At 38.5% G+C, this 26,821-nt stretch overlaps 1 protein-coding gene across 1 annotated transcript in view; it reads left to right on the forward strand.

Annotated features, from left to right (window-relative positions):
- Positions 1 to 10,088: 10,088 nt before the first annotated feature.
- MYO3B (myosin IIIB) overlaps positions 10,089 to 26,821 on the forward strand; it is a 491,510-nt gene continuing 474,777 nt past the window's right edge. Inside the window, exon 1 of the mRNA XM_045367230.3 lies at positions 10,089 to 10,119. Coding sequence (XP_045223165.2) covers positions 10,091 to 10,119 — 29 coding nt within the window. The 5' untranslated portion in view covers positions 10,089 to 10,090. The remainder of the gene's footprint in view (positions 10,120 to 26,821) is intronic.

Raw genomic sequence — 26,821 nt, forward strand, 5'->3', positions numbered from 1 at the left:
ATTGTTTTTAAATATCCAAAGTGTTTATGGATTTCACACATCTTGCATATAAAAGGGAGGTTGCTAAATCTTATATATTCATCTAGCAAACATGTTTTGAAAACTATTGTCAAGCACTAGGAGATCAGCAGTGACTGGTAAATAGACAGCCACCATCCCTGCCTGCATGGAGAAATAGTCCGGGGTGGGGGGGATTAGTAAAATAGGGATCCTGATAAAGTCTTATTCCTGCTAATATCAGGGCTTACTGAGCAGGAGTTGTTGGTTGTTGGGGCAGTGGTGCAGATGGTTGCCAAGGAAACCTTTCCCAGTTGAAAAATAACAGGTGTGGGCCTGGGTGTGCAGACGTGCGTATCGTCATGCTTAGCCTTTCTATCCTGACTCAGAAAGAAAAGGAAGCTGGAGGCTTCCCCTTGAAGGCCTGGATAGGCAGTTAGAGAGTGCCAGAGGTACTTAGGAAAATTAAGAAGGCTAATTAATTGGTTTCCTGAGCCAGCATAGCATAGCTTCTCTGAAGCTGCAATGCAGGTTGATGGGAGAGTTTCCTTGGGGACTGCATGTGCCTGGAACCTGGATGTTTGACACCTAAGTAAGAAAGAGAAAGGCCAAGGTTGTCTTTTACGTAGGAGAACCAGTGATTGAAAACAGTTCATTCATTGTAAGAAATGTTCTTAATATAGTCAAAAGTTTTTATATATTTTGATCATTCTCTAGTCTATGCTACATCTTTCACCAAAAGTTATTCATAAGCCTTAAAAATATTCAAATCCTTTTGTCTAGCAAGTCTATATCCAGGACTTTAACTTAAAACCATTAGGTACGTATATATGAATGTTAAGATGTTGATTGTAGTAGCTCATAAATAAGGAAAAATTGGAAACAACAAAATGTTTATGGGGCATCAGTTAACTAATTTGGTGTGCCCATGTAAGGGAAAGAGGAATGGTCAGTAATACCACTTGCAGACTAGCAGTTCTCATATGTCTGTACAAGCCCTAGCCTACCAAGATATCTTAATGTGAGGGTGGGTGGAGGAAAATTGTACCTTCGGAAGGAAGGTATAATTTTTTAAATGCCTCTTTGCTGATTCTGATATCCTGAGAGTGGATATATCCCCTTTTAAGAATCATGATTATAGTTAAATGATGTTAAAACCTACTAATGTAATGTTTTTAAAAATACCAAATATCAAACAATAGGTAGTCAATGCTGGTAAAAAAAAAAAGCACACCCACCCATAGACACTCTTGCACCTACCCACATGAATTTTTTTTTTTTAAAGTCTGAAGGAAAGACATGTCAACAAAATGTTGAAAGTGATTAGTTTTGGGGTAGGATTAGGGGTGATTTTATTTGATTTGTATCCTGTCTGTATTTTCCAACATCTCACCTACAAACATGTACTACTTTATAATCAGAGAAAAAGACACAACACTTTCTTGAATTTAAAAAGAATGTAAAAATTAAAATAGTAGCCAATATTTTCTGAAGAGTGTTAATTTTGACAAAAAAATTCCTGAATTGTTTGTTATACTTGTATGGTCTCTAAGTTATCCATAGTTTGCCTAGCCTGTTGGCTTATGGTAGAACCAAACCCAGACATTACTTCCCCCTCATGGCAGCTACCCACATTTCAGGACTAGTGTCTAAGAATGTGATAACAAATACCTGAGTTCTCTTCCAAATCTTTACATTCTCACTGAATTTTCTTTTCTTTTTTTTTTTTTTTTTTTTTTGAGACAGGGTCTCGCTCTGTCATCCAGGCTGGAGTGCAGTGGTGAGATCATAGCTCACTACAGCCTTCTGGGTTCAAGGGATTTTCCTGCTTTAGCCTCCTGAGTATCTGGGACTACAAGCACATACCACCGCATGAGCTAATTTTTAAATTTGTAGAGATTGGTGGGGGTAGGTCTCACTATGTTGCTCAGGCTAGTCTTGAACTCCTGACATTAGGCAATCCTTCTCTCCTGGCCTCCCAAGGTACTGGGATTATAGGCATGAGCCATCATGCTTGGCCTTAAGATTGAATTTCTGGGGAGTCAAATAGTTGTCTAAACATAGCCAGGGCCTTCTGGAATAGTCCCCAGTGACACATGTATAAATGCTATGGGCAGGTGTGTATGTTACCACCTATGTAGAGAGCTGGTTTCTTCTGTATTTTTCTCAGCACTTTGATGAGAATTTTCTAGAGGACTGGACTTTTCCATTTGTGGGTTGAAGTAAACGTGGGAGGGTAATGAGCTATAGTAGAAGATGACCAGACCAGAAGACTGATAATGGGGTTCTAGACCTGGCAAAACAAAGGTAGGAGTGCCAGGCCTTCTTGCATTCCAGGATTTCTTTAAGAATTGGATGAGATAACACTTGCAAAAGTGTCATGAAAGCTATAAAATGTTAACCCTGCATAGACTGTTATTACTTTTTAATAATAAGTCAGCCTGGATTTTTCATAATCTGAGAGTTAAGAAACCTACTGATTGGACAATACTGCTGTGGCCAATCCTTGTGAAGAGGAGCAGGCTCTTTTGCTTTGTGGAGTTGTAGCAGGACAGGCGGTAGACAAAACTCCTCAGACACCGAGTTAAAGAAGGAAGGGGTTTATTCAGCTGGGAGCATAGGCAAGACTTCTGTCTCAAGAGCCAAGGTCCTTGAGTGAGCAATTCCTGTCCCTTTGAAGGGCTCACAACTCTAAGGTCATGCATGTGAGAGGGTCGCGATTCATTGAGCAAGCAGAGGGTACATGACTGGGGGTTGCATGTACCAGTAATTAGATCGGAACAAAACAAGATATGGAGTTTCACAGTGCATTTCTATACAATGTCTGTAATCTAGAGATAACAGAACCAATTAGGTCAGGGGCCAATCTTTAACTACCAAGCCCAGGGTGCGGCACTGGGCTGTCTGCCTGTGGATTTCATTTCTGCCTTTTAGTTTTTACTTCTTCTTTCTTTGGAGGCAGAAATTGGGCATAAGACGATATGAAGGGTGGTCTCCTCCCTTAGAGTCATTTTTTCTCAGTCAGAATCACAGATGGCAGGGCCAGGGTTTGTGTCCACCTGTCACTGGCCTCACCCTGCGTGACTCTATCCCTACCCCCTAACCTCTGGCCATGCCTCAGATCTTTCGGTTCCAGGAATATTTGCTCGACCCAGTGCTATCTCCACTCTGGGCATTCACACAGTGCTTCCCTCTGCCGAAAACACTCCCCCGTCCCCTATCCCTTCAGTTCACTTCCTCAGTTGACCTTCTGGAGCAGTGTTTCTCAAAGGGTGGTCCAGCATCACCTGGGAACTTGTTAGAGATGCATATTCTGGGGGCTCTTCTCTACCAGCAGGATCAGAAACTCTGGATGTGGAGTTCAGCAGCTGTGTGTTACCAAGGCCTCCAGAAGATTCTGATGAATATGAAAGTTCAAGAACCACCCCACTAGAGCAATGATTCACAAACTTTTTTGCTTCATTGGGAAGCTTAACAACTGCTGGTGCTCAGAGCCATACTCCAGAATCTCCAGGGAGAGGTGGGACCAGGAATCCATATTTGTAAATCTCTTCAGGTGGTTCCAATGTGCAACCTAGTTGGTGAACCACCTCAGAGGCCTGATTTCCTTTGTCATGGGCTCCTATAGCACCTTGCACTTCCCTTCTGTTACACTCATACTCTGAGCCCCATAGGGATAAGGAGGCTACTTTATGTCACCAAGACCTGCCACACCATAGGCACCATGGAATGTTTTTGTTTTGTTTTGTTTGTTTTTTGTAGAAACAGTATCTCACTCTTGTCCAGGCTGGAGTGCAGTGGCAAGATCATAGCTCACTGCATCCTGGAACTCCTGGACTCAAGCTATCCTCCTACCTCAGCCTCCCGAGTTGCTAGGACTACAGTTGCACACCACCATGCCTGGATAACTTTTTTTTATCTTTTACTTTTGTAGAGATGGGGTCTCACTATATTACCTAGGCTGGTCTTGAACTCCTGGGTTCAAGCAATCCTCCCATCTTGGCCTCCCAAAGCCACTAGATGTTGACAGAATGAATTACACTGTGCTTTGATTACAGGGTATGTTGGAAGGATTGATTTAAAAATACTAATACCAAAAAGATTTCTGCATGACATTTTCTAAAATACGATTAGGGAAGTAGTATGGAAGATCATAGTAGTTTCACTGTATTCAGGATGAAGGAAGGAAGATTGAGCTTTATGGAGAGAGATGTATAGAAGTGTAGGAACAACCCCCAGGGATCTCTGTGTGTACCATGCGTGTGTGTGTGTGATAAAGCAGATCACACACAGGTGATGTGTGTGTGCCCAGTGTGTGTGTGTGATAGAGCAGCAAACTCCAGATCCACACATTTTTAAAATCTGAAACTGGATGCATTGTTTGCCCTGTTTTTCAGGGCAGACTTAATACCCAGAGATTCTCCTTTTACCATTAGGATTTATTTATTTATTTTTAAGTATTAGCTGATGACTTTGGTTAAGTTCTTATCTAACTTAGAATGTCATTTGGAATTGAGGGATAAAACCCATGAAATGAAAATTGTGGATATTAAAATGGAGCAGAAAATGGATTATTTGGTTCTGCCAAAAATTCATCTGTTTAGAGTAAAACTTTTTTTTTTTTTTTTTTTTTTTTTTTTGAGACGGAGACTCGCTCTGTCACCCAGGCTGGAGTGCAGTGGCCGGATCTCAGCTCATTGTAACCTCCACCTCCTGGGTTCAAGTGATTCTCCTGCCTCAGCCTCCTGAGTAGCTAGGCTTACAGGCACCCGCCACCACACCCAGCTAATTGTTTGTATTTTTAGTACAGACAGGGTTTCACCATGTTGGTCAGGCTGGTCTTGAACTCCTGACCTCAGGTGATCCACTCACCGTGGCCTCTCAAAGTGCTGGGATTACAGGCATGAGCCATCGCATCTGGCCTGTTTAGAGTATAACTTAATAGGATGTTCTTTGGAAAAATTATCCAGGGGAAGACACTCAAAAGTTAGGTATTTTTTTTTTTCCTTCTTTGCAATTTGTCAGCCATCAAGTGTGGTGCCTGGCACTCCATAAACAGGAAGAAAACTAAGAAGTTTACTTGTGGTAATTCATTTTACAGTGTTATTAAATGCTTTGCTAGCTTGAAATGTTTCTGCTATGACAAAGAATTTAAGACTTAAAGTCCTTTCTTTTCAATGCAGTTCCTTCTGAAGGTGTTCTCACTTGAAGGGTGTGTGTGTTTGCCTGTGCACACATGTGGGCACATATGCTTATGAATGAACATGATCATGTAGTTCTCTGGAAAAATAAATCTTATGCATTTATTTCTTAGGTATATTAATTGCCTTTGTTATGTAAAGAAATCCCATTCATTCATTTATCCGGTAGGTCATTTCTTTCAACATTATGTAGCCACATGCCAGGCCCCATGTTAGGCATGGGAGATATAATGGTGGAACTGATAGGCATGGTTCCTGTCCTCCTGTTGCTGTGTAGTGGTTTCAGCACTTGGAAAAGTAGTCTATGAGATTCTTTTGCTTCTGGGTTCTTCTTAAATTTTTATTTTTGAGGTGGGGTCTCACTTTGTCCCCCAGGCAAGAGTGCAGTGGTGTGATCATGGCTTACTGCAGACACGAACTCCAGGGCTCAAATGATCCTCCCACCTCAGCCTGCCAAGTAGCTGGGACTGCAGGCATGTGCCATCATGCTTGGGTAATTTATTTATGTTTTGTAGAGACAGAGTTTTGCTATGGTACCCAGGCTGGTCATTTCTGCATTCTTGAGTCATTCCTGACTTGATGTGTGTGTGTATTTTATTCTTGACATTAATTAGCATTTTTCTGCTACTCTTGGATGAACTTTCTAAATAAGCTGCCTTCCAACCTTATCAGTACATTCAAACCAAGTGGACATCCCAGAATAAGGTGGTGATTCTATAGTAACACAAATTAAATGTCTATTCCCCAAAATGTCTCATTGGAGAGAACAAATAATACACCACAGAGTTAATAGATTTAAAATCTTTATGGTACTTTAGCTTCATTAAAGATAGCAGCTCAGGCAAATTTAAAATTAATGGATTCTAATCTAGTCTGCCTATTGTTATTTTTGAAGTCTGTTACCGAAGAGAAATTATGCAAATGGCTGTCAGGCTATTGCTGCTGCACTCACACTAGGAATGCATTATAATTCCTTTCTTAGAGGAAACACTTATCTGGAGCAGACCAGGCCCTCGGTTCATTCGCAAGAGTCTGTCCCTTCCTTCAGATGGTCCATTTTGAGCTAATAAGTACTGTCAGGGTTGAGGTGGAGAGGCGGGGCTGTGGGGAAGGAAATTAGGATAAATTACTGGGGCACAGCGACTGAAAAGGCCTGGGGCAAATCCCTGGTAAAGACAGTCTAGCCAGTCCTCCACTGCTGGGGCATCTGGTATTTTTTTTCGCTTGGGCCTGGGCAGGCTGTCGGTCACCTTCCAGACTGTATAGCCTTTAACTCCTTGTTGCAATGGAATCCCGCTGGCCTTCTGATTTGCCTTTTCCTGCAAAAATCTGCCAAGGCAATCTTTCTCAAAGAAAATTTCCTGTGTGACTCCACTGTTTAAAAGCCTGGTGTGGCACCCTGTCACTTTTGAGGTAAAATTCCAACCCTCAGGCTGCCTGAAAACTCTGCCCTCGACTGACTCTTGTATACAAATTTAACTTCATCCGTTGATTATTTGTATAATTCTTCTACTGGAACCAGGCTGATCTTTTTAATAACCTGTTCATTTATTCATTAATTTATTCTGCAAGTAAATGGGATAAGTTCAGTCCAACTGTAGGAGTAGCAATTATTATGTGCAAATACTGTAGGAAATACAGGAAGATAGAACACATTATCCCCATTCTGAAGATTCTTATGACAGTAAATGGAAACACAAAGGCCATTATTGACTAGTGGGAGTAAGATCGCTGTCCTTTAAATCACCTTCTTCATATTTGCATTCTCTGTGTGCTGTTTCTTGGCTCTGGATTTCTCTCCTGCCTCATCTACACTAATCCTTTTCACTTCTTCATTCAAAACTGTACCTAGATTTATCTGCTCCAGGAAGCATTCCCACTCAAGTCTTGGTCCTGGGTTGAACTGACTCCTCCTCAGAATTGATGGATATAGCTTATCCAGTGTTATCTAGCTCTTGCTGCCTGCTGCTTTGCAGTCTTCAGCTATTTCACATGGGCCTATGTGTCATGTTAGCTGGCCAGAAAAGAAGCTTTCTGGGGACCCTACCTTCCCGTTTCTCACTTCCCTTCTCTCCTCTATTTTTTTTTTTTTTTTTGAGATGGAGTCTTACTCTGTTGCCCAGCCTGGAGTGCAGTGGCACGATCTCTACTCACTGCAACCTGTCTCCCAGGTTCAAACAATTCTCCTGCCTCAGCAGCTCGCAGTAGCTGGGATTACAGGTGCATGCCACCTGTAATTAATTTAAAAATTAGCCATATCCTGCTAATTTTTGTATTTTTAGTAGAGATGGAGTTTCCCCATGTTGGCCAGGCTGGTCTCGAACTCCTGACCTCAGGTGATCCATGTACCTCAGGTGATCCACATGCCTTGGCCTCCCAAACTACTGGGATTACAGGCATGAGCCACCATGCTCGGCCCCCCTCTTTCATCTTAACCTACTGTTCTGCATATAGCCCAGGGCACGCTACTGAATGCTGTTGAATAGTCGCTGTTTTATTTCTTGGTAATTCAGATCAGAAACTGATGGTGTTTCCCCTGGGTTTATCTGCAGTTTAGAAAAGTGACCTTGACTACATGCTTTGTACCCTTTGCTCACAAAAAGATGATTAGTTTTGATTGTGCAGCATTTGGAATGAAGGAATTTAATCTGGAATGAAGGAACTTTAAAAGGTTGGGGGAATATCACATTGGAACTGTTAAATGACATGCAAACGGATCTGTGAGAATGGTTTTGATTCTGCTCCGTGTCCTGGTAGGAGACACTAGATCAGGCTCACTACCAATTAGCATCATCTTAATCTTGCCTAATAGTGAAGCAAAGTCCCCAAGGATTTAGTGGATTTATCAGCTCCTCCCAAAATAGTCATCTGAGGCTAACACCTCTTGGAACCTAGGTCAAAAGAAAGTCCTTTGGTAATGATGTGTCATACATTCTAGTCATCAAAGACACCATTTTCTTGGCTTGAAGTGTTCTGGTTTTTGGAGGAATGAGAATCCAATCTCTCATAAGCCGGATTCAGAAAATAGGTCATCGATGTGAGTTGCAGTTATTTTCCTTCCAGCTTCCTTCTGTGCTTGCTTTAGATTGCTTTTCTGCAAAGGGCAGATGCAGCTGCCCTGGCTGGTGGGCAGTCGAGGGGGATGACAGCCGCTCTGGCTTTGGGCCACTGTCTGACATCACCCAGATTCCTGGGTCCTCTCAGTTAGCATCTGCCTTTTGTGTGGGTGGTTAAATTTCTATTGAAGGAGTAGAAGAAATACCCTCTTGAGTATTGCTTTTTACACACATTCGCGTGCACGCACACACACACACACACGGCATAGTTCATAGTCACTTGATTTGCCACCTGCAGTTTATAATAGAATGGACCTGTGGGATTATAAACCACTTTATTTCTGCACAGAATTTCTCAGCTTGAGGCCAAATTGAAGGGCATTAATCATCAGTAATTTGCAGATATTTTTAATGTTTTTCACTCAAGAGAGGTTTAAGGCAGCTAAAGCTAAGATAAATTTCCTCATGCTTTGGTGGGGCAATGAAAAATCTGATATTTAGTTAATCATTTGTAAGAGCTGTAGGTATGTATTGTTCCTTAGTGACTGCAATATCATGACAGGTTTGTGAATCTGGTGACATAACAATGTAAACAATAGTAGATAAATTCCATTATGCCACGATTCTTTTCTTCCTCTCAATAGTTTCATATGTTAAAGGTTTAAAATCCATAGAACGTTAGAGAAGGGAATTTAGAGATCAACCTAGTGATCACTGGATTCCTCTACCAAGCTCTGTCAAATGCCGGTCCTGAGTCTCCCCCTGGAGCATCAGGATAAATAGCTAATGCATGCGGGGCTTACTAGGTGCAGCCAACCCACCATAGCACATGTTTACCTATGTAACAAACCTGCACGTCCTGCACATGGGTCCTGGAACTTAATTAAAATAAAATTAAATTTAAAAAAAGAAAAGAAAAGAGTACATAATCAGTGGAACCATAAAGGAAAGGTCAGTTCTAGCGGGAAAATTAGGAAAAGCCTCCTAGAAAAGAAGACATTTGAGTTATACTTGAACGGGCCCTATCTAGCAGTGATTCGTGAAGAAGCCAGTTCCTACTCTTACGTCTTTACCATTGCTATGGTTTGAATGTCCCCTCCAAAGATCATGTTGAAATTTAATTGCCATTGTGGGAAGAAATGAGACCTTTAAGAGGTGACTAGGTCATGAGGGCTCTGCCCTTATGAATGGATTAATGCAGTTACTGTGGGAGACGGCTCCTAGTAAAAGGGTAAGTTCAGTCTCCTTTTTCTCTCTCTTGAGCTCTCACTCTCTTGCTCTGTCTCACTATGTGAGACCTTCCACCATGTTATGATGCAGCAAGAAGGCCCTCACCAGATGTGGCCCCTTGATCTTGGACATCCCAGCCTCCAGAACCATGAGCCAAATAAACTTCTATTGTTTATAAAGGATGCAGTCTGTAATATTCTGTCATAGCGGCAGAAAACGGACTAACAACAACTTTTATGCACTTGCTTATGTGTTGGTTTGGAATTATTCTCTAATTTGCTCACGCTTGTATGGTATGTGTTTCCTTATTCTGTGTATCTCTGGGTGTTATATTTAATATTTGTACAGACTTCCTCTGACATTTCCCAGTTCAGGTTTCTGATTTCTTCTTTCTAAAATCTATTCTCGAGATTTGAAAGCATTCTTCTATGATTTGTTATTCATATATACCATACTATAACATCTAGAAAAAAATACTCTGAATAGCATACTGAGCAATGGAGATCTTCATCATGAATTTTCTAATGAGTATAAAATGTTGCTGGGCAAGTTTCTATTTAAGTCATGCTCGCTAGGCTTGACTAACTGCAGACATTCACAGGGTGTATGCTGCAGAGGGCTTTACTTTCAACAAGGTAAGGCTGTACCTCCCTTAGGGACTAATTCACGGTATTCAACAAGGGATCAGACTAGGCCCATTTGGGGTTGTTAAGGCACTAAAACTAGCTCACGAGAAACTCAAATCAGCTCTTGAAAAGAGGGGCTGCTTAGAAGAATGCAGTAGGAAATTTCATGGGATACAAGGACAGACAGCAAAGCTTAGCAGGCTTCAGAGGGCCAAAGTGTAGAATTCATAGTGAACCCACTCACTAATCCTCTCTGTCTCACTCTCTCAAGCATGGTTCTTTCAGTTTCCTGCTTCTCCGTTTTATTTTTCTTCTCAGGATGAGCTTCTGTTTCATATGGTTTCTGCTCTCCCATGACTTCAGCACGCATCTGGGTCAATAATAGTCTCCTCTGTAGAGATCTCTTATATGTTTTTTTAAAAAGATTTATTTTTAAAAATAGAATAACATATGCACTAGCAAAAACCATGACTAAAAATGTATAATAATTTTTAAAAGCATATTAATTTCTCTCTTTTCCAAGCTCTCTGATTTTTAGTACCTCTCCCCAAAGTTTAAGAGTTTCCTGTGTAGCTTTCTGGAAAAAAAAATATATATAAGGATATACACATACATAGATACATACACACACATATACACATAAAATGACTAGAAATGCAAATATTCTTTTTATTTACACAAAAGTTGTCCTCCCTATACACTACTCAACACTTTTAAAACAAATCTTAATTGCATATTTGGCATTCTTTCCGTATTAGTTGGCACAAAATTTACCTTTTTTCTTTTTAGTGGTTACATGTGGCTAGATTGTATTTAATTTTATGTAACTATTATGATTTATTAGATAATCTCTCCATGATGATGGGCCTCTAGGTTGTATCTGGTTTTCTGTTGAAAATAATACTGTAGTGAACAATCTTGTATGTCTGTCTACTACAAGTTTAATGGAGTTTTAGCTCTTACATCTGTTTAATGATTAAAGTTAATTTTTATATGTGGTGTAAGGATAAAGATTCTTTTTTCCTTTTTGCATATTGCTATACAATTGTTTTAGCACTGTTGAAAATTTTCCTTTCTAGTATGTAGAAATACAGTTGAATTTAAAATATTGACCTTGTTTGTATCCTGTAATTTTGATAAACTCACTAGTTCTAGTAATGCTTTTATAAATTCCATCAGATTTTTAAATAGATAATCATGTAATCTTCAAATTAAGCCTATTTTACTTCTTCCCCTCTAATCTGGATTTTTAAATTTTCTTTTTCTTGACTTATTATTCTGGCTTCACCACAGTATTCAATATAAATGATGAGAGCAGACATCCTTGGCTTGTTTCTGATCTTAAGGTGAAAGCATTTAGATTTTCACCATTAAGTGTGGTGTTAACTTTAGGTTTTCCCTAGATTCCCGTATCAGATGATGTTCCTTTCAATTTCTACTCTATTGAGTTTTTTTGTTGTTTGTTTTTAAATTTTGAATACATGTTGAATTTTTTTCAAATGCTTTTTCTGCATCGATCAAGATGATCAAATGGTTTTTCTTTTATAATCTGTTAATATGAATCTAAGTGTGCTTTTTTGATTATATATGTAAAGTGAATGCCTACCAGTAGAATTACAGAGACAAAGGGTATGGGCATTTGGTAGATTTTGACTAATAATTTCTCAAAAAGATTGTTTACACTTTCATGTTGTCTCAGAATGCTTATTTCTCTTAACACTATTATCAAACTTTTTAAAATCTTGACAGTATGAGAGGAGACAAATGGTATCTCATTATTTTGATTTGCCATTTAGTGAGATTTAGCATCTTTTATACATTTGAATTTTTTAAGTCTTTTTCTTGTTTATTGTATATACTCTTGATATAATAAGAAAACTAGCTCCTGATGCAAACCTTCTTTTCTAGGTATTTTTTGGAAAAATATTAGTACTTAAAACAATTCTCTTGGTTGTAGAGACTTTTTTCCTTGTATGCAATTATGTTTATCAATTTTTTTTCTTAGGGCTTGTGAGTTTTCTATTCTACTTGAAAATATTCCTTGCCTACACCAAGACTACAATGTATTTACCTTTTTTTTTTTTTTTTTTTTTTTTTAAATTTTGAGCCACCATACTCTATTTTGGAGAAAGGAATGAGGTAGCAATCTGGCTTAACTTTTTTTTCTAAATAGCCAGCAAGTTAAGCCAGCATTATTTATTGAACAGTATTATTTAGTCCATCTTTTGCCTATTGATTTGAAATGTGATTTTTATCATAAACCCTATTTGTGTATTTGAGTCTACTTTTGGGTTCTAAAGATCTGACTACTTATTTCTACCCCTGTGGCATAATGTTTTAATTACTATAGCAGTATAACATGTTTTAGTGTCTGGTCAAATTATGTTCACTAATTATTCTTTTGCAAAATTTTCATGTTATGTGGTTTTCTTTTTTTCTTTTTTTTTGAGACTGAGTTTCACTCCATTGCCCAAAGTGGAGCGCAGTGGCATGATCTCAGCTCTCTGTAACCTACGCCTCCCAGGTTTAAGTTATTCTCCTGCCTCAGCCTCCTGAGTAGCTGGGATTACAGGCACCTGCACCACGCCTGGCTAATTTTTCTGTTTTTAGTAGAGATGAGGTTTCACCATGTTGGCCTGGCTGGTCAAACTCTTGACCTCAAGTGATTTGTCTGCCTCGGCCTCCCAAAGTGCGGGGATTACAGGTGTGAGCCACTGTGCCCAGCCCTCATGTGTTTAATTTTCTAATGAAGTTTAACATCATCTTGTCAAATTCTTAAAAAAAACTTAAAATGGCTGGACGCAGTGGCTAACACCTGTAATCCTAGGACTTTGGGAGGCCAAGGTGGGTGGATTGCCTGAGCTCAGGAGTTTGAGACCAGCCTGGGCAAAACAGCGAAACCCTGTCTCTGCTAAAATACAAAAAAATTAGCTGGGTGTGGTGGCATGCACCTGTAATCCCAGTTACTTGGGAGGCTTAGGCAAGAAAATTGCTTGAACCTGGGAGGCAGAGGTTGTGATGAGCTGAGATCACGCCATTGCACTCCAGCCTGGGTGACAGAGTGAGACTCTGTCTCAAAAAAAAAAAAAAAAAAAAAAAAAATTATAACATTTACTTTCAGACTAAATTTAGGAAGAATTGACATCTTCACAGTAACATTTTTCTATCCAAGCATAAGGTATATGGTTTTGCATTTTTTTTGTCTCTTTACATTTAATCCATTGATTTTAAGATTTTACTTTTGTGTATTCTGCTCTGCTCTCGTTTGGTTTATCTTTGGGCATTTTATTCTTTTTAATTCCTATTAAAATGGTATTTTCTTTCTGGCTGATTAGTTTTAACATATAGAAAAATATATTTTGAAATTGCTTGATTTCTATATACTAATTTTATACTCAACTCCTCAATAAATCAACTTAATTTTTTTCATTGTTAAACTTTGATTTTCCAGGAATAAATCATTCCACTATTTATTTTATTTTCACTATCTTCCCAGTGTTTATTTCTATTCTTTTTTTTTTTGTCTAATTGCAGTGGCTAATACTTCAAAAACAATGAAAAATTATATAGTGTTTGTGAGAGATACTTGTCTTTTTTCTTGATTTTTATTAGCAATGGTTGTAGAAATCCACGATTAACTAAGATGTTGTCTTTTGGTTTGAGAGAGATGTTTCTGTGCTGTTTAAATGCTAGGAAGGAATTAACCCATTTGAATTTTTCTAATGGTCTAAAAATTACAATGGATATCAAAATTTACCAAATTAATTTTGGATTTCCATTTTTAATGGTGTTTTATACTTTGATATATTAATGGGAAAATCATAGTAATATATTCCCTAATGTTGCATTATCTTCGCTAAATTCTAATCGTTGATTTTTTTTCTGTGGTTTTATGTTTGTTTGTTTTTAATTTTAAGTTTTTGTGGGTACATAGTAGGTGTATATATTTATGGGGTACATGAGATTTTGATACAGGCATATAATGCGTAATAATCACATCAGGGTAAATGGGGTATCCACCTCAAGTATTTATCATTTCTTTGTATTACAAACAACCTAATTATGCTTTTAGTTATTTTTAAATGTACAATAAATTAGTGTTGATTGTAGTCATCCCATTGTGCTATCAAATGCTAGATCATATTCAATTTTTTTGTACCCATTAACCATCCCTACTCCCCACCACCACTACCTTCCTAGCCTCCGGTAACTATCCTTCTACTCTGTCTCCATGAGTTCCATTATTTTAATATTTAGCTTTCACAAGTAAGTGAGAGCATGCAAAGTTTGTCTTTTCATGCCGGGCTTATTTCACCTGACATAATTACCTCCAGTTCCATCCATGTTGTTGGAAATGACAGGATCTCATTCTTTTTATGGCTGAATAATATTCCATTGTATATATAACCTGATTTTCTTTATCCATTTATCTGTTGATGGACACTTAGGTTGTTTCCAAATCTTGGGTATTGTGAACAGTGCTACAATAAACATGGGAGTGCAGATAGTTCTTCAGTATACTGATAACTTTTCCTTTGGGGTATACCTAGCAGTGGGATTACTGAATCATATGGTAGTTTTGTTTTTAGTTTTTTGAAGAACCTCCATACTGTTCTCCATAGTGATTGTATTGATTTATATTCCCACCAACAGTGTACAAGGATTTACTTTTCTCCATATTCTTGCCAGTCATCTGTTATTGCCTATTTTTTTGGATAAAAGCCATTTTAACTGGGGTGAGATGACATCTGATTGTAATTTTGATTCACATTTCTCTGATTATTGATTTTGAGCACCTTTTCATAAACCTATTTGCCATTTTTGAGAAATGTCTACTTAGATCATTTGTTCATTTTAAAATCAGATTAGATTTTTCTTATAGAGTTGTTTGATCTCCTTATATCTTCTGGTTATTAATACCTTGTCAGATGGATAGTTTGCAGCTATTTTCTCTCATTCTGTGGGTCGTCTCCTCACTTGATTGTTTCCTTTGCTGTTAGAAGCTTTTAAACTTGATGTGATCCCATTTGTCCATGTTTGCTGTGGCTGCCTGTGCCTGTAGGGTATCACTCAAGAAATCATTGCCCAGCCCAATGTCCTGGAGAGTTTCTCCATTATTTTCTTTGAGTAGTTTCATAGTTTGAGGTCTTAGATTTAAGTCTTTAATCCATTTAGATTTTATTTCATTCGTTTGCATATGGATAACCAATTTTCCCAGCACCGTTTATTGAGGAGCCTGTCCTTTCCTCAATGTATGTTTGTGGCAGCTTTGTCAAATATGAGTTCACTGTAAATGCATTGATTTGTTTCTGGGTTCTCTATTCTGTCCTATTGGTCTATATATCTATTATTATGCCACTGCCATGCTGTTTTGGTTACTATAGCTCTGTAGTATAATTTGAAGTTAGGTAAAGTGATTCTTCTAGTTTTGTTTGTTTTGTTCAGGATAGCTTTGGCTATTCTGGGTCTTTTGTGGCTCCATATATATTTTAGGATGTTTTTTCTATTTATGTGAAGAATGACATTGGTATTTTGATAGGGAATGCATTGAATCTGTAGATTGCTTGGGGTAGTATGGACATTTTAACAATATTGATTCTTTCAAACTATGAACATGGACTATCTTTCCCTTTTCTTGTGTGTCCTGTTCAATTTCTTTCATCAATATTTTATAGTTTTTGTTGTAGAGATCTTTCATTTTTTTGGGTTAATTCCTAGGTATTTTATTTGTAGCTATTGCAAATGGGATTACTTTCTTGATTTCTTTTTCCAATTGTTTGCTATTGGCTTATAGAAATGCTACCGATTTTTATATGTTGATTTTGTATCCTAAAACTTTACTGAATTTATCAGTTCCAATTTTTTTATAGAGTTTCGGTTTTTCCAAATATAAGATCATATCATCTACAGACAAGGCTAATTGACTTCTTCCTTTCCAATTTGGATGCCTTTTATTTCTTTCTCTTGTCTGATTGCTCTAGTGAGGACTTCAAGGACTACGTTGAGTAACAGTGGTGAAAGTGGGCATCCTTGTCATATACCAGATATTAGTGGAAAGGCTTTCAATGTTTCCCCGTTCAGTATGTGGGTCTGTCATATGCAACTTTTATTGTATTGAGGTATGTTCCTTCTATACCCGGTTTTTTAAGGGTTTTTATCAAGAAGGGATGTTGAGTTTTATCAAATGCTTTTTTGGAGTGAACTGAAATGATCATATGATTTTTGTCCTTCATTCTGTTGATATGATGTGTCACATCCTGGAATAAATCCCACTTGGTCAGGATGAATAATCTTTTTAATGTATTGTTGAATTTGGTTTGCTAGTATTTTGTTGAAGAGTTTTGCTTCTATGTTCATTAGGAATATTAGCCTGTAGTTTCCTTTTTTTTGATATGTCTTTGTCAGGTTTTGGTATCAGGTTAACACCAGCCTCATAAAATAAGTTTGAAAGTATTCCCTCCGCCTCTATTTTTCAGAATAGCTTAAGTAGGTTCGGCATTAGTTCTTCTTTAAATGTTTGGTAAAATTAAGCAGTGAAGCCATCAGGTTCCAGGATTTTCTTTGTTGGGAGACTTTTTTTATGGCTTTGATCTCATTACTTGTTATTGGTCTATTTAGGTTTTTGATTTCTTCATGGTTCAATCTTGGTAGGTTGTATATGTCTAGGAACCTATCCATTTATTCTAGATCTTTCCAATTTATTGATATATAGTTACTCATAGTAGTCACTAATGATCATTTGGATTTCTGTGGTATCAGTTGTAATGTCTCCTTTTCATCTCTGATTTTATTTGAGTTGTCTTTTTTTTTTTTTAAGTCTGGCTAAAGGTTTGTCAATTTTATGTATCTTTTCAAAAAAGAAACTTTTTGTTTCCTTTACTTTGGTATTGTTTTCTTCATTTCAATTTTATTTCTACTCTGAACTTTATTATTTCTTTTCTTCTAGTAATTTTGGTTTTGGTTTGCTCTTGCTTTTCTAGTTTTTTTTGTTTGTTTGTTTGTTTTTTGAGATGGAGTCTTGCTCTGTCTCCCAGTCTGTAGTGCAGTGGCACAATCTTGGCTCACTGCAACCTCTGCCTCTTGGGTTCAAGCGATTCTCCTGCCTCAGCTTCCTGAGTAGCTTGGATTACAGGTGTGTGCCAGCATACCTGGCTAATTTTTGTATTTTAGTAAAGACAGGGTTTCACCACGTTGGGCAGGCTGGTCTCGAACTCTTGACCTCAAGTGACCTGCCTGCCTTGTCCCAAAGTGCTGGGATTACAGGTGTGAGCCACTGTGCCCAGCCATTTTTCTAGTTCTTTAAGATGCATCATTAAGTTGTTTATTTGAAGTTTTTCTACTTTTTTTGATGTAGGCACTTGTAGCTATAACCATTCCTCTTAGCACTGCTTTCACTGTATCCCATAGGTTTTGGTGTGTAGTGTTTCTGTTATCATTTGCTACAGTACACTTTTAAGTTTCCTTCTTAATTTCTTCATTGACCCACTGGTCATTCAGGAACATATTGTTTAATTTCCATGTGTTTGTACAGTTTCCAAAATTCCTATTGGTACTGATTTCTAGTTTTAATCCATCATGGTTGGAGAAGGTATTTGATATAATTTCAATTATTTTGAATTTTTTAAGACTAATTTGGTGTCATAACATACGATCTATCCTCGGGAATGATACACGTGCTGGGGAAAATGTGTATTCTGCAGCCATTGTATGAAATGTTCTGTAACTATTAGGCCCATTTGATCTGTAATGCAGATAAAGTCCAATGTTTCTTTGTTGATTTTCTGTCTGGATGATCTGTTCGATGCTTAAAGTGAGGTATTGAAGTCTCTAGCTATTAATTTATTGGAGCCTCTCTTTAGTTCTAAAATTTACTTTACATATCAGAATGCTTCAGTGTTAGGTGCGTATATTTACGTTTGTTATATCCTTTTCCTGAATGAACCCCTTTGCCATTATATAATGACCTTATTTGTCTCTGTATAGTTTTTGTCTTGAAAACTATTTTGTCTAATGTAAGTATAGCTACTTCTGTTCTTTTTTGGCTTCCGTTTGCATAGAATACCTTTTTTTCATCCAAATAGAAGCCCAAAGTAGTCTATTTTCAGTCTATGTGTGCCTTGATAAGTGAAGTAAGTTTCTTGTAGGCGACAGATCATTAGGTCATTAAAAAAAATCTGTTCAGCCACTCTGTCCTTCGATTGGAGAGTTTAGTTCATTTATATTCAATATTATTGATAAGGACTTAATTCTGCCATTTTGTCATTTGTTATACTTTCTGATTGTTTTTGTGGTTATCTCTTCTTTCTTTCCTTTTTTTCTTTTTAGTGAAGGTGATTTTCTCTGGTGGTATGTTTTGATTACTTGCTTTCTATTTTTTGTGTATCTGTTATTTTTTTTATTTGAAGTTACCATGAGGCTTGCAAATAATATCTTATAATCCATTATTTTATTAATAAACTAATGATAACAGTGATTTCATAAGCAAACAAGCAAAGAGAAATTAACTCTTTAACTTCATCTCCTTGCTTTTTTGGCTGTTTACATCTTATTGTATTGTCTATGTCTTGAAAAGTTGCTGTAGTTATTATTTTTGATCAGTTCATCTTTTAGTCTTTCTACTCAAGATATGTGTAGTTTATACACCACGATTAGTGTCATAATATTCTGTGTTTTTCTGTGTGCTTACTATTACCAGTGAGTTTTGTACCTTCAAATAATTTATTCTTTTTGATATCCTTTTTTTCAGATTGAAGAACTCTCTTTAGCACTTCTTGTGGGTCAGGTCTGGTGCTGATCAAATCCCTCAGCTTTTGTTCGTCTGGGAAAGTCTTTATTTTTCCTTCCTGTTTGAAGGATATTTTGGATGGATATACTATTCTAGGATAAAAGTTTTTTTCCTTCAGCAATTTAAATATGCCATGTCACTCTCTCCTCTTCAGTAAAGTTTCTACTGAGGAGTCTGCTGTCAGATGACTGGAGCTCCTTTGTATGTAATTTGTTTCATTTCTCCTGCTGCTTGTAGGATCTTTTATTTATTTTTCACCTTTTGCAGTTTGATTACTAAATGTCTTAAGGTGGTTTTCTTTGGGTTAAATTGGCTTGGTCTTCTATAATCTTCTTATACTTGAATATTGATATCTTCCTCTAGGTTTAGGAAGTTCTCTGTTATTATCCCTTTGAATAAACATTCTACCCCTTTCTGTCTTTCTATCTTCTCTTTAAGGCCAATAACTCTTAGATTTGCCCTTTTGAGGCTACTTTCTAGATCTTATAGGTGTGCGTTCTTTTTTTATTATGTATTTTTCTTTTGTCTACTCTGACTATATTTTCAAATAGCCTGTCTTCAAGCTCACTAATTCTTTCTTCTGCTTGATCAATTCTGCTGTTGAGACTCTGATGCATTCTTCAGCATGTCAATTGGATTTTTCATGACAGAGTGTCTGCTTGATTGTTTTCAATTATTTCAATCTCTATTAAATTTATCTGATAGAATTCTGAATTCCTTCTCTGTGTTATCTTGGATTTTGCTGAGTTTCCTCAAAGCAGCTATTTTAAATTCTCTGTCTGAAGGGTCAGATATCTCTGTCTCCCCAGGATTGGTCGCTGGTACCTTATTTAGTTTGTTTGGTTAGGTCATGTTTTCCTGGATGGTCTAGACATTTGTGGATGTTTCTTGGCTAGGCATTAAAGAGTTGGGTATTTATTGTGTTCTTCACAATCTGGGCTTGTTTGTACTTGTCGTTTTAGGAAGGCTTTCCAGGTATTCAAAGGGACATGAGTGTTGTGATCTAAGTTTTTGGTCACAGCAGCGATATCTGCATCAGGGGACACCCCAAGCCTGGTAACATTGTGGTTCTTGCAGACTCATATAGGTACCACCATGGTGGTCTTAGATAAGATCTGGAAGAATTCTCTGGAATACCAGGTAGAGATTCTTGTTCTCTTCCCTTACTTTCTCCCAAACAGAGTCTCTCTCTCTCTCTCTCTTTGCTGAGCTGCCTAAAGCTGCGAGAGGGGTGACACAAGTACCCCTGTGGCCACCACCACTGGGACTATGCGGAGTCAGACCTGAAGCCAGCACAGTTCTGGGTCTTGCCCGAGGCCGGCAGTAACCACTGCCTGGCTACTGCCTACATTCACTCAAGTCCCTAGGGCTCTACAGTCAGCAGGTGATGAAGCTGGCTAGGCTTGTGTTCTCCCCTTTAGGGCAGCAATTTCCCCTGGTCCTACGTGGGCTCAGTGATGCTGTCTGGAAGCCAGGGGCTGAGTCAGAAACCTTAGGGATGTACCTGGCGCTCTATTATACTGAGGCTGAGCTGGCACCCAAGCCACAAAACAAAGTCCTTCCGACTCTTCCCTCCCCTTTCCATAGCAGAGGAGTCTCCCTGTGGCCACCATCCAGGCCACAGCAAGACTGCCTGACTACAGCCAATGTTCATTCAAGGCCCAAATGCTCCTCAGTCAGCTTATGATGAATGCTGCCAGGCCTGGGACTCTCCCTTCAGGGTAGTAGGCTTCCCCCACCCCTGGCCCAGAGCAGGTCTGGAAATGCCATCCAAGAGCCAAGGCCTAGAACTGAGGACCCCAAGAGCCCACTTAGTGCTCTACCCTACTGTGGCTGAGCTGCTGCCTAAGCTGCAAGGCAAAGTCTCCTTTACTCTTTTCTCTCCTTTTCTCAAGCAGGAGTCCCTCCCCATTGCTACCACAGTTAGGTAGATCACACCTGAGGCCAGCATGTCTTTGAATCTTACCCAAGGCCCGCTGCAAATACTGCCTGGATACCACCGCTGAATATTCAGGGCCCAAGTGATCTTATTAGCAAGTGATGAATCCTGTCAGGACTGGGTCCTTCCCTTTAGGGCAGCAGGTTTCCTTCTGGCCCAGGGTGTGTCTAGAAATGTCATAGAGGAGATAGGGCCTCAGGACTCTTCCTGGTGCCCTGTCCTACTGTGGCTGAGCTGGTATCCACGTTGCAAGACAAAGTCCTCTTTACTCTTCCTTCTCCTCTCCTCAAGCAGAAGGAAAGAGTCTCTTCTGGAGCTGTGAGCTGCACTGCCTGGGGTTGGAAGAGGGGTGGCACAAACACTCCTTGGCCCTGGCTGTTGTGTTACTAAGTTGCATACCCACCAAGTCCACTGACTTTGAGCCCAGTACAGCATCAGGACTTGCCCAGGAATTGCAGTCTTTGTGGCCTAGACTACTTTTCAGATTTCTTTAGAACCCCAGAGCAATTTAGTTCATGGTGGTGAGGCTTGCCAGAACTCAAGTTCCTGTCACTGGGAGGTACAATTTCCCCCTGGCTAGGTTGTTCTAAGTGCTTCCTCTGTGGGTGCTGGCTGAGTTCTGCCTGGTGTTACTTTCTACTGTGACAGGGCAGCACCGAGTTCCAATGCAAAGTTCCCCAATCACTGTGCTCTCCCTCCTGCAAGTGCACAGACTATCTATGTGTGCCACATGGCTGCCGCTGGGAGACTGGGGGAAGGGTGGCATCAGCAATTCAAGATTGTCTTTCCTACCCTCTTCAGTGCCTCTTTCAGTAATATGAAGTTAAAACCAGGTATTGCGATCACTCATCTGATTTTAGGTTCTTATGAAGGTGCTTTTTTGTGTGGATAGTTTTTCAGTTTGGTGTTCCTATAGGGAGGACTATCAGTGGAAGCTTCTATTTGGTCATCTTGCTCTGCCTCTAACCCAAGATTCTCCTATTGGCTGATTTTTAATTTAGCATTTTTATACAGGTATTCTTAAATGAGGTTGATTGTAGTTTTATTTTTCTGTGCTACTTTTATCATGTTTTGGTAGGAATATTTTGTTATCTTACTCTAAGTGATTTGAAGCTTTTTTTCTTTCTTCATGACCTGGAAAACATAAATAGCATTGGAATTATCTTTTTCTTCATGACCTGGAAAACATAAATAGCATTGGAATTATCTGTTCTTTGAAGGTCTGGAAGAATTTATTGTTAAAACTATCTGAGCCTGTGGCTTTTTGAGGGCTAGCTCTTTTTTTTTAATATTCTGAATTTCTTCCATTATTATGTCTTCTTAAGTTTTCTATTTCCTTTGGGTTCAATTTTTGTTATTTATATTTATCTAAGCATTCATTTTATAATTATTTATAATCACAAAAATATTTATAATTTACTTAGTGATTTTCAAAGTCAAAATTTTTAAATTTCTTATGCATCTTTTTCTTTTCTATTTTTATTTGTGTTTTTCTCTTTTGATTAATCTATTTTATCTATTTTACTGTTTTGTCCCCAGAGAACCACACCTTTAATTTAATTATATATTCTACTGTTTTTCTGTTTTCTAACTCATCAATTTCTGCTTTTATTTTTTTTCTACTTTCCTTATGCTTATTTTATTTATCTATTTCTACCTTTTTGAATAGAATATTTTAAAAAATTCTTTTAAATTATAATTTGCTTGGTAAAATGTTTAATTCTGTAAGATTTTGTTTTCAGCCCAGTTTCTTAAGTTTTTTGCTTAATAGTATCTTCAATATTTTTATTTGTATATACTCTGTAATTTCAGTTTTAACTTTTTGTTTTATATCAAGACCTACAAGAATTTTAATATTTTCAGGTGGCTAGGTTTCTTCTTTTCATTATTAATATTTAGTTTTATTGTAGTGTGGTCAGGGAAGATTGTTCAAATTTCATTTTCTTGGAATGTATTGAGGCTTTACTTTGTGGCTGAATGTATTTTTAAAATTAAAATATCCCATTAGTGCTTGAAAATAAATTTTATGTTAAATACGCACTTATTGATGTGCATCTAATGGGTTAATCTTTTTATTGTATCATATATTTCTTATTGTCACCTTGTTCTGTCATAGCTGACAATGTCTTTCACTATTATTGTGTTTTGTTGATTTCTTCTATAAGTTTATGCTTTTATGAATTTTGACACATTGTTTTTGATACTGAAGGATTTATGACCTCTATAAGCTTATTATTGGTTTAAACTCTGCCCATTCTAACAGTGTATGGAATAGTATCTGGTGCCTAGTAATTGCTCAATTACTATTGTTGAATGTAAAATAACCCCTTATGTTCTTTGATAGTTTTTAACTTTACTGTTTTCTGATATTAATATTATGACTCTTTGGTTTTGTTACCATTTACCTGGTTTATCTTTGACTTTTTTTTTTTTACTTTTAAAGTTTCTGAGTCATAGATAGACTGAACAGCTTGTTTTAGATGTGGATATCTATAGATCTGTTTTTTCTATGTTTTGACCTTATTTAAGAATCTTATGTTTATTGATAGAATAGATATTTACCTCTGTTTTTAATGTCTGGCTCACCACCACCTTCGCTCGTCCTCTCTTACTCCACGGATTGTCTTTTTGTTGTTTGATGTTTGTATGTGTGTTCATATGAGTAAGTGTGCTTTTTTTGTTATGTCAAAGACTTATAGTCTATTTTTAGGTCTTTTAGAGATTTGATAACTTTATGTGGTTTTAGCATCCATTTATCAATTTATCAATTATCTATTGCCTACTTACTGAAATTCGTGAGAAAATTAACATACGTATTTTCTCCTTATTAATATTGTCTTTTTGCTTGGTTACCTTAATTTTAAAGAGGATATTTAAATCTCAGTTTCTTAATTTAGCATCTAAAATATAAAGAAAAGTGAGGAAATTTCACCCTTATTTTTCTCTCTGTTTAATTTGATTATTCACTTTTATTTTTGAAATGTATAACATTTCCCTTTTGTAAACATACTTCACACTGTTGATTAGCTTTATTTCTAAGGATAAATGGGTTCAGTTCTTATTAGACTTTTTACTAGGGCTTCACATTTATCTCTCGGTTAGCTGGATTTTGGAATCATTGTGACTTTTTCAGGAAGGACTCAAGCTGTTGCATGTCTGAAAGTGTCTGTTGTTGTCTTTATACTTCAACAACAGTTTGGCTGAATATAAAAATATTCACTCACACTTTTTTTCCCTTCGGAACTTTGTACATTCTGGGCATGGTGGCTCATGCCTGTAATCTCATCACTTTGAAAGGCCAGGGTGGGAGGATCACTTGAGCCCAGGAGTTCAAGACCAGCCTGGGCTGTTAGGAAGACCCTGTCTTTACCAAAAAAAAAAAAAAAAAAAAAAAATTCACCCAGGTGTGTTAGTGTGCACCTGTGGTCCCATCTACTCCAGAGGCTGAGGTGGGAGGATTGCTTGAGCCTGGGAGGTTGAGGCTGCAGTGAGCCATGATTGTGTCATTGCACTCCTGCCTGGACAACAGAGTAAGACCTTGTCTCAAGAAAAAAAAAAAAAAAAAAAAGAGCTTTTTCATATACATGGTTTACATATTTTTCTGGTTTTGAATGTTAATTGGAGAGAAACCTGAGCTTGTGTTTTATTTGCTTTTATTTGGTTTGGGGGCTGTGTGTGTGTGCATGTATCCTATTGCATTAGGGTTCTCTAGAGGCACAGAACTAATAGGATATATGTATATATGAAAGGGAGCATATTAAGGAGAATTGACTCACATGACAAGGTAAAGTCATCTGCAAGTTGAGGAGCAAGGAAGTCAGTGGTAGAGCAGTCCAAGTCCCAAAACCTCAAAAGTAGGGAGGCCGACAGTGCAGCCTTCAGTCTGTGGCCAACAGCCTGAGAGTCCCTGGCAAACCACTGGTCTAAGTCCAAGAGTCCAAAACCTGAAGAACTTGGAGTCTGATGTTTGAGGGCAGGAAGCATCCAGCACAGGAGAAAAATGAAGTCCAGAAGACTCAGCAAGTCCAGTCCTTCCATGTTCTTCTGCTTGCTTTATCCTAGCCGCTCTGGCAGCTGATTAGATGGTCCCACCTAGATTGAGGGTGAGTCTGCCTCTCCCAGTCCACTAACTCAAATGTTAATCTCCTTTGGCAACACCCTCACAGGCACATCCAGTGATATGGACAGGAGACAGGGAAATACTAGGTAGAAGAGGGCAGTTCCCTAGCAAAGACCCCACCCACAGGCATGGAAACCCATGGCCCTAATGGGAAGAGGCATTGTCTTTTCATGCCCAAAAGCTGCCTTTTGGCATGCCATGCCCTCCTATCCTGTACCCATATAAACCTCAAACCCCAGGCTCCACAGAAGATGAGACAAACAGAAGAACGGCAGAATGGCACAGCAGAGAGAAGAAAAGGAGCATCTGAACACCAAGAGGAATTCAGCTGGGGGCAGTTGGAGAAGAGATCTGCCGCTGGACAGCCAAGCTTCAGGGGAAGATAATCTTCCCACCCCATCCCCTTTCCAGCTCCCCATCCATCCCACTGAGAGCCACCTCCACCACTCAATAAAATCCCCACATTCACCACCCTCAAGTCTGTGCAACCTGATTCTTCCTGGTTGCTGGACAAGGTCCTGGGTACCGAGGGCACTGAGCTGGTTAACACTTAAGCCATCTGCAGATGGCAATGCTAAAAGAGTGCACTATAACACAAGCCCGCTTGGGCTTTGGGAGTCTTGGGTACCCACCTCTAGATGCTAACTTGGGTCAGGAGCCCCCAAGATGCTCACCCCAGATCCTGCACCTGCCTGTCTATGTGCTCCCCATCCCATAAGGAGTTTGAGCAGGCACACAGCCAAAGAGTCAAGCCACACCCCTGTAGCATGTCCTGCGAGAGGGGTCAGGGAACTCTCCCGTTTCACGAGGAACAATAATTCGGATCTTTTAATCCAAGCAAGTCGACACTAAATATTAACCATCACACATATACCTAAAAAAATATTTCTCTACCTTGATGTTCAGTGATTTTAACAGGAAATATTTGTTTTTCTGAGAGTTGTTAATTTTTCCCTCAGATTTGTGGGTTTCTGAGTGTTAGGGGCAGCCACAGTTGATGGATATCAGCTTTACTCTTCTTTCTGAAGTGTCATTTAATGTGCTGTTTAGGGTCATTCCACCTGATAGGCAACTCCTAGAGCATGGTTTTGGAAATGTTCCTTGTTTTAGAATAGAGCCTGATTATTTCTCCTACTTCCTTTTAAGAGCCTAGTATTGGCCAGGCGTAGTGGCTTATGTCTGTAATCCCAGCACTTTGGGAAGCTGAGTCAGGAGGATCGCTTTAGCCCAGGAGTTTGAGATTAGCGTGGGCAACATGGGAAGACCCTGTCTTTACTCTCTACCCCACTAAAAAAATTAGCTGGGTGTGGTAGCACACGCTTGTGGTCCCAGCTATTAATACTTGGGAGGCTGAGATAGGATGATTGTTTGAGCCCAGGAGGTTGAGGCTACAGTGGGCCATGATCACACCACTGCACTACAGCCTGGGTGACAGAGTGAGAGCCTGTCTCAAAAAAAAAAAAAAAGCCTAGTGTTGAGTAATACATGTAAAAAGTTCTTAATAAATTCTTATTGAATGTATAAGTGAATGAACCTAGACGCATTTTCCTGCTGCTGTCTTTCCTTCTCTATTTTTCTCTAAATAGAGATGAAATGGCCTTTGCAAAAATTATATCAGTGAGAAAATTATGGCAGTGGGGGAGATTTGATCTAGCCAACCCCTCTAGTGCCGTTAGCCTTCAAGCTGCCTTCAGTTATTCCTGGGTTAGCTTTAGGAGACATTTAGTTTATAGTTATAATAGCCCTTCACCAAAACTCAGCTGCCTTTGCAAAGCTAATGAGAGAGCACCAGGCTAGAAGGAGAGGAGCCTGAATTCTGCTAAGGTGTAGACAAACCTGATTGCCAGCCATTATTTCGGAGGTCACA

The sequence above is a fragment of the Macaca fascicularis genome, chromosome 12 (genome assembly GCF_037993035.2).
Source record: "Macaca fascicularis isolate 582-1 chromosome 12, T2T-MFA8v1.1".
NCBI lineage: Eukaryota > Metazoa > Chordata > Mammalia > Primates > Cercopithecidae > Macaca > Macaca fascicularis.